Here is a 9073-nt window from a genome sequence, read left to right on the forward strand (position 1 = left end):
ACCAATGTAACTGGATCGGGGGAACAGCATATGTAATGGGATAAGCAAATCGGGGGAATCTGTTGACAAAGGAGACAGCCCTCACCCCCGATTTGTAGAGATTATCACACTCAACTTTCTTAATGGACTGACCTACGTCTATCGACCTTGAAAATGGAGTTAGGTACTTTTTGGCTCTGGTGTTTAGGAGTAAGTTACTTACGTAATATTTCAGATTTAACCTTTTACCATAGATTTTCTTACTACACTTTGTAAATTTGCTTTATTTTTTGTTACCACTTTTTAGTCGTGCGGCGAAGCCGTATAGACTCTAGGTTTCGCCGGAGGCTAAAAAATGTTCACACTTTTAGGCTAAGTCCAAGAGGAGAATTTTCGAGGAACCAAGTAACATATGAAGTATTGATATCGGTGCATTTTGGCCCAATGGAGATGTTGCATGTGCGAGGAATTCGCAATTTGACTGTTGATTCTTGTATAAAAGTTCGCGAGGAACACGATGGTGCCACTGGTTTTCTCTGAAATCATCTCCCAAGCTCAAAAAAAGCTCTCAAGTTGAGGCCAAAATGGAGGGGATATCCCACCCTACCCTGAGAGTCCACGTCTACATGAAGACAAACTCTCCATGCAAAGATAGGGGGCAAATACATTAGCAGGGTTGCCGTGTTTTCAGTTTTGGAGTCCCCAGATAAATTGGCAGCCCTGTCAATGTATTAGCTCCCTATCTTTGCATGGAGAGTTGGTCTTGATCTAGACTTGGACTCTCAGGGTAGGGTGGGATATTCCCTCCATTTTGGCCTCAACTTGAGTGCTTTTTTTTGAGCTTGGGAGATGATTTCAGAGAAAACCAGTGGCACCATCGTGTTTCTCGCGACCTTTTACACAAGATTCAACAGTCAAATCGCAAATTCCTCACACATGCAACATCTCCATTATGCCAAATGGAATTTCTGATCATTTAGCCATGGTTTGGTAGCGTTTAGCAATCAACTGTGACCAAAATGTAAAGAACCCACACTGGTGCCTTTCGGCTCAATGTCGCCATATGGCATTCTTTATCATCAAGTCACCGTTGAACATTTACTGTTAAGTAGCGTTTAGCAACCAAGTATAGCCAAAATTTCCAGAACTCATACCTCAGATGTTCAAAGAGTGTTAACATGTGTCGGCCAAATGGAATTTCTGATCATTTAGCCATGGTTTGGTAGCGTTTAGCAATCAACTTTGACCATAATGTAAAGAACCCACACAGGTGCCTTTCGGCTCATTGTCGCCCTATGGCATTCTTTATCATCAAGTCACTGTTGAACATTTACTGTTAAGTAGCGTTTAGCAACCAAGTATAGCCAAAATTTCCAGAACTCATACCTCAGATGTTCAAAGAGTGTTAACATGTGTCAGCCAAATGGAATTTCTGATCATTTAGCCATGGTTTGGTAGCGTTTAGCAATCAACTGTGACCATAATGTAAAGAACCCACACAGGTGCCTTTCGGCTCAATGTCGCCCTATGGCATTCTTTATCATCGAGTCACAGTTTAATAGCGTAAATAAGCAACCAACGGCGGCCAAAATGTCAAGACTCCAAACTGGTGCTTTTTGGCTAAATTTCGCCCGATAGGATCTTTGATGATTTATCAGTAATGGTTGATGTTTATGTTGATTAATTATTACTGTCTGAAAGTGAATCCTGTGGGAGAATATTATAGGGCTGGTTCAAACAAGTTTTAGAATTTTTTTCCTTAGCGCTAATGGACCCTAAGCGACAACTTCAATTCATCGAACTAAAAGTTTTCAATGTTCATAACCATTTTTTAACCGTCAGAACTCACTAGACCACATTATATTCATGATGAATTTAAAGAATATCGCTGTCAAAAGTTGAGTTCTCCCTCGATTTAGCACTTTTTGTCGTTACCTTAAAGACCATACGGAAAGTGCTAAATCTACGGAAAACTCAACTTTTCACAGCGATGTTCTTCAAATTTATCATGAATATAATGTGGTCTAGTGAGTTCTGACATTTAAAAATGGGTATGAACATTTAAGGCTTTATTTTCCTTGAATTTAAGTGGTTTTTCAGGGTCTACGGTAAGAAAAAAAGTCTAAAACACGTTAAAAGTTACTTGAACCTACCCTAAAATGTTGAGCTATGACTTCAACTTTCATGAACCCTTACTTGTGCCTTTTAGCTTGATTTCGCTAAATGGAATTCTTTATAATGGAAGTCGTGGTTGAGTTTACTATGCTGATAAAATATCATTGGAAACTTTAGGTTTCACCATCATAGTCTTCTAAAAATAACCATCAGCATTACTGCACCAACCAAAATCTAGCCAAAAAAAAAAAATAATTCGGCTGAAAAAGTGGGAGAAGTTGGGATGTGCAGTCTCAAAATAAAAATACCTAGCTGTGATTGGACATAGCTTTGCTTTCATTGAGACTTTCAAATTTTATGAATAAAAAACAGTAAGCGTTTAGCAAAAACAGTTAGTTTTGTCCTTACCCATAGACCATACAAAAAGAGCTAAATTGAAGGAGAATTTAGCTTTTGACAGCGATGCTCTTCAAATTTTTCATATACCTATACAATGTGTTCTAGTAAGTTTGGATGGTAAAAAATGGTCAGGAACATTTAAAGCTTTATTTTCCATGAACGTAAGTTGTCGCTCAGGATAGATTCTGACGACTAGATCCTTACTAGAGTAAGGAAAGAAAGCCTAAAATTGTTAAAAGTCACAGAAAAACGCAAAAAAAGAAAAAAGTCGGAAAAGGAAGTCAATTTTACATAACAATTAAATTAACATAAAAATTTCATAAAAAGTATTGGAAATTACGAACAAATGTATTTACGTAAAATTTGTATTAAAAAGAAAGTTAATTTTAATTAAGAAAAATAATCTTGGTAAATCAATTGCTCACGTAAATTTGACTCAAAATTCATTTAAAAAACAGGGCCGGATTTACCTACTTGCTGCCTATGGGCCACCTGTATTTTGCCGCCCCCTTCTCATTCGTTTCGAAACATCAATAAAAAACAACTTAATCGGCCCGAAACAGTAACAGAGAAACAACTTAAAACGGGACTAAGGCCGCAAATAATAAAAAGAAACACATAAAATATAATAAGAAACCCGGGACGTTTCGCAGGGATCACACCCGCATTTTCAACCGGCAAAACAAGAAAAATTAAAAGAAAGGACACTATGCCCCTCACTACTAGCAAAAGTTCGCACGGAACTTTGCGCGAAAGTTAAGTTCTGTAAACCTATCTACATATGTGTGAACAAGGCCTTCCATTTGTAAGAAATGAAGGTAAAAATTATGCAAGAACAAACATAAATGTGGTTTAATAATTTTAACTTCCGCCGGCGCGCCGCGCTGACCGCACTGTGTTTGGCGCAATGCGTGAAGTATTCCTACAGTCTTGTAGGCGCTATGCGTTTCACGCCGACCGCCGCACAGTGGATTGAGTCAATTAGAGGGGTCGGATATGAAATTTTTGACAAAAACTGCAAATGTTGATGTTTATTTCGTCACATTTTAAAGTTCAAGGGGTGATACTGGAAGAAAATATCACGAGAAAACCAGTGGAACAGCTTGCAGAACATTAGGTTCTTGTATAAACGGAGTTATGAGCGTTTTAAGTTCCCAAATTTTTTCCGACCTCTCTCATTGACTCGATTCACCGTGCGCCGCGCTGAGAGCTTCTCCTTTTTATCTCAAGTCCTCATCATCATTGCTGCACCGCTCCATGCCAAATTGCGTGTTTAGTTTCTCTCTTAACTCGACTAATTAAAGGTTCTGTCTCTTGTGTCACCGAAAGACGCTTTCTCGTTTGTAATTTTTGTTTTCTGAATCCGATTTTTTTTTAACCTACATTTTAAAAAAATGCAAAATTTGCCGCCCCCTACGTTAAGAAATGAGAGATGCCGTACTCCATTACCTAATGCATCTGACGAGTTTTTCAATTCAAAAAGGAACGTATGACACTCCACAAATAAATCACGTTTGAAGCGCAAACCGGAAAAAACACGATTTGTCAAAAGTATTCATTAAGTATTGCACTTTCCACAGAAGCATATTGCACAAAAATGTCACTGTAACGCCTTCCGGATATGGTTGCGACCAACTTAAGGCTCAAAATTTTGATTTGTTCGCTCCCTAAAAAAAAATGGTCCATCTCTGTAACTGTGCTCACCAAAACTGACAAAGATCCCAGGGTCACATGCTGCCCGTGGTCCCGGAGGCATATTCCCAAACCCCGCGTGGATTTTGAAATCCAGTTTAGACCCCAACCGAAGCCCCTTGTGCGGGTCCGAGACTCATGCGCACTGGCTCGGCTCAGGTAGTCTCTCATCTCCGTCCAACCTTCATGCCCTTCCTCTGATTTCTTCTCTGCAGTTTTGGCCACGAATTAATCGATGTAATATTTATTTATTCAGTTGAATCTTTTGAAACAGCAGAATTTGAGGACTTTTTCGGTAAAAGGGCGAATGGAGCTTGCCATGCTGTTGCGATTGCGCAGTTTTCTTACCGTTCGCGGCAAATGAAATTCATTCACAGTCGATTTATGTCCTTTAAATCGTCAGGAAAAACTCTGAGCAGATTCAACGAAAAATAAACAGCAAAACAGTCGGATAGAGAACTACGTTGCACAATCTTAGCAGCAATGGACTTCTCATACGCCCTTTCACCGAAAAATGCCTAAATTACGTGCAGTGGAAATATATTTTAATGCAGAAAATTTCGCAATGCAGAGTCATGACGTCACCTTCGTTGATCGCATGATCAATAAACTTGTCTATTGGCTATGCCTACCGTTTTGTTCTTTGTAAAAAACATTTTTGATGGAAAACTCTCGGAACATTTTTAGAGCAGCGCAATGCATATGCATCTCACAAGCCTCTTTGATTAGTGGAATTTGCGGAGCTTTTGTACTGGAAAAAAATGATTACGTAAGAATTAATATTCTTGAATTTGCCGCTAGGAGGAGATTTCTCTTGGCTTAAGCTGCAAAATGGGTACCTACTTTGAGAAAAAAGCCGCTGCCGCTCATATCAAGCAGGATTCGGCCTTATTCCAGTGACCTTATTCTTGATACAAGAGCAGTATTCTTGACGAAAAATTCAAGTAATTTTTTTTTTCTTTTTTCAATTATTTCCTTCCTTTTACTTATATAGTTCTGCGCAGAACCTATCACCTTGCTTGAAAGGATAAACAGTAAACCTGGTGGTGAAGAAAAGTTATAAAAAAAAGTCTCTGCATTTGCGAGGATGAATATGCACTTGGTGTCTCACCCGAATCAATAGGAGAGCTATTAAAACCCCAAGACACAACTTTCGACAATTTCAAAATGGCTTTCCCCGAAAACTTCCGCGAGCACCTCGTGAAGCGAATTTTCCCCGTTTCCGTTGTCCATATCGGTTGGACAAATATCCCGAGTAACAACACGTGCTGTTCGGCACGAACATCCCTGGGACACTGAAAAATTAGGAGGCAACATGCCGCCTGCATCAATATCATCGATGTTTGGTATTTGAAATCCATCTCGGAAGAGACAGGGTATGACTTGACTCTGACCTGAAAAAATCGTCCCAAGTGGATCGAATAATCACGGTTTTTCATGAACAAGTCAATGGTGCATTTCAAAATGCACTCAACATGTGACAACTCTGCGAAGGGCTTGTTTTGAGGAGGAAGAAGATATTTTCCGGAAAACAAAAAGAGTGGACCGCGAGGTCACCCCCATTCATTCCGAAGGGTTGAAGAGACAATCAGACGGCGCGGCGAGACGCGAGACGGGAGAAAGGAGAAAGGAGAGAGGATGGCCGCAGTGCCCAAGGCCACTTGCTGAAGAGGCCCATGCCGACCGCGGCAGGGCTCAGAAGGCAGCGGCTAACGATTTTGAGGACAGGCTAGATTTTTCAAAATCCACGCGGGGTTTGGGAATATGCGTCCCGGAGAGAGAAGGACATTTTTCAGGGTTGAAATCCTTCCTCTTATTTAATTGTTTTTTAAATTCAGAATAAGGGAGTTACGTGTGTCTATGGTTGGCTGCCACCTTTTTTCGTTTGGAGGCTTTCCAGTGTTGTCGAGTTTAGACTTTGTCCGGAGGTGGCTACCGCCACCCATGATAAACTTATGCTAGGACACTATCCCTGAATTATAAACAGCCCAATTTGGCTGCAATGCTTCGAGCCCTGCACGTGTGAACTTGAGTTGAGTCATTCGTTTTTATGACTTTTCCGAGGGTCGGTGGCCGCTAGCCTAGCGGGGCCGCGGTGAGGCCCGCTCGGCCGCGATTGCAGCCTTGGGCCCCGCTTTGAGACCCGCTCGAATGAGGCTCAATTTGGATTCGGGCTTCGGGTGCGATTATTCTATCGTCTGGCGACTGGCCGCTACGCGGCCCAACCCCTCGAAGACGCTCCGCGCCACCAGAATATCGATTTTTTAGACCAAAAACTCGTATCGATATTTCAACGTTAATATACCGTCCGTTTCGATACATTTATCTCTAGAAATATCAAATCGATTTTTCTTTCTTTCTTCTGCTGAGTTGTGTATTTTACACCTCGGAAAATCGGAAATTATGGTCAATTTTTCATACTTCAAATTTCGGATTTCGCTGGCCAGGTTGTACAGACCTACACAACCTCCACACCTACACAGACCTGGTACAGACCTGTCACAGGGTAAACAAACCTCAAGATGCAAATACCTCCTTTTTTTTCTCTATGTAGGTATAGGACTTTTCGCGTGGCTGCTCGACGGTTTGTTAATCTGTGGAGGTTAAGCTACATTCACGCGTCGCAAGCAACCTGGCGCGTCTGCTTCTTGCTACTGCGAGCGCGCCTTCATTCCCTCCCGCACGCAACAAGGACAACCGCGATAATAAAGAATTCCATTCGGCGAAATCGAGCCGAGAGCAGGCACCACGAGTATATACATTATGGGTTATTTTAGTGATGGGTGGGATTTTATTTAAAATTTCTAGGAATCCTAGGTATAGTATTTACTGTAGTAAACAATTATCATTTATTCCATCACTTCTTCGGATTATTTATTTTTAATCAATCTATATTCATGTGAAGTGTAGCTCATCTGCATTTTTCTTTCCCTGGAACCTAAATGTATATAGGGTGTTCGAAAAGTCCCCTCCCCCCCCCCCTCTCACTTTTGACCTAATTGAGGTAGAGATTTGAAACTTGGAGGGTGTTCCTAGATCAAAGAGAGCTACTTTTTGACCCCCCCCCCCAAATTTTGGGGGGACCCTCCCTTTGGGGGGTTACGGACCCTAACTTTTTTTTTCAAACGGGAAGACCCCCTTTGTGATACCTCGTTCGAAAGAGCATAAAAAAAGAAAAATTTTCGCGCAAACCCGAAGTCAATATCTCAAACCGTTTCAAAATGGCGGCCAGTCAAAGTTCAAAATGGCCGAAAATTGGCACCTCTGCTATTTGCACATGGATTTGCTTGAAACTCGGTATCTGGGGGTATTTTGGCACGAAAAAAACGAATTTGACGTTAGATTTTTAAAAAAAAAACCCTAATTTTTCAAAATGGCCGCCGGTTTAGGCTCAAAGTGGCCGAAAATTTGACAAACTCGATTCTTTGCCAATGGATTCACCTGAAATTCGGTATCTGGGGGTATTTGGACCCGAAAAAAAACGAATTCGACGTTAGATTTCTAAAAAAACCCTAATTTTTCAAAATGGCCGCCGATTAAAGTTGAAAATGGTCAACAATTGGCAACCTTGACTTTTTGCCGATGGATTTGCCTTAAACTCAGCTCATCGTTTTCCTCCTACCCAGAAACACCCAAACGCCGAGTTTCAGGCGAATCCATCGGCAAAAAGTCGAGGTTGCCAATTGTTGACCATTTTGAATTTTAATCGGCGGCCATTTTGAAAAATTAGGGTTTTTTTTTAGAAATCTAACGTCGAATTCGTTCTCGGGTCAAAATACCCCCGGATACCGAATTTCAGGTGAATCCATTGGCAAGAAATCGAGTTTGTCAAATTTTCGGCCACTTTGAGCCTAAACCAGCGGCCATTATGAAAAATTAGGGTTTTTTTTTAAAAATCTAACGTCAAATTCGTTTTTCCCGTGTCAAAATACCTCCAGATACCGAGTTTCAAGCAAATCCATGTGCAAATAGCAGAGGTGCCAAGTTTCGGCCATTTTGAAACGGTTTGAGATATTGACTTCGGGTTTGCGCGAAAATTTTTCTCTTTTTATGCTCTTTCGAACGAGGTATCACAAAGGGGGTCTTTCCATTTGAAAAAAAAAAGTTAGGGTCCGTAACCCCCCCAAGGGGGGGGTCCCCCCAAAATTTTTCGGGGGGTCAAAAAGTAGCTCCCTTTGATCTAGGAACACCCTCCAAGTTTCAAATCTCTACCTCAATTAGGCCAAAAGTTAGAGGGGGGGGGGGAGGAGACTTTTCAAACACCCTGTATTATGAGTTTGAATCCATCAGAAACTAAGTCAGTCAAAATCAAATTTAACTACATAGGAAGTGAAAACGATTTGTATTTCGCAAATCAAGCAACCAAAGCAACCAAACTGTGTCAGAAATGTTCCCAAATTACTAGGTAAGGCTTTTATCAGCTCATCATCTGATCCAATAATTTTAATTGTGGCATTTCATTCGGCATGTTGCCGCACGACTTCTATGATACTCAAAGTCTCACATATATAATTTGAAAGGGGGAGTCTGGGGGGGGGGGGCAGCGCCCCCTCAGCAGGTAGCTTTTGCTACTTGTTAATTCATTTGTTTTCTATTTATTTTACAAGCATGATAAGAACACTTCAGAACGTTAATGCTATTGAAAAGTTGTACATACAAGATGCAAAGCAACAATGAGGGGGGGGGGGGAGGCTGAACCACAGAGCAATCAAGGGTGTAGCTCCCTAGTAACTTGATAAATTCACATGATTCCTAGTTTGATTGACCGTTATTTTAACAATGCCATTTTTAAATTATTTGTTTTTCTAAGGACTTCATTCTGGAGCATTACAGTGAAGATGGAACTAACTATGAGGCAGTCATCGTTGAATTTATGGAAATGCGACAA

The 9073-nt window shown here is 40.9% G+C and overlaps 1 protein-coding gene across 1 annotated transcript in view; it reads left to right on the forward strand.

The window, feature by feature from the left end:
* LOC140223885 (rhophilin-2-like) overlaps nt 1-9073 on the forward strand; it is a gene marked incomplete at both ends in the record, with an annotated part of 33731 nt that extends 24658 nt beyond the window's left edge. The window contains 1 exon segment of the mRNA XM_072296345.1: nt 8996-9073. Within this exon segment, the coding sequence (XP_072152446.1) occupies nt 8996-9073 (78 nt within the window).

The sequence above is a fragment of the Bemisia tabaci genome, chromosome 2, assembly GCF_918797505.1.
Source record: "Bemisia tabaci chromosome 2, PGI_BMITA_v3".
Classification (NCBI taxonomy): Eukaryota; Metazoa; Arthropoda; class Insecta; order Hemiptera; family Aleyrodidae; genus Bemisia; species Bemisia tabaci.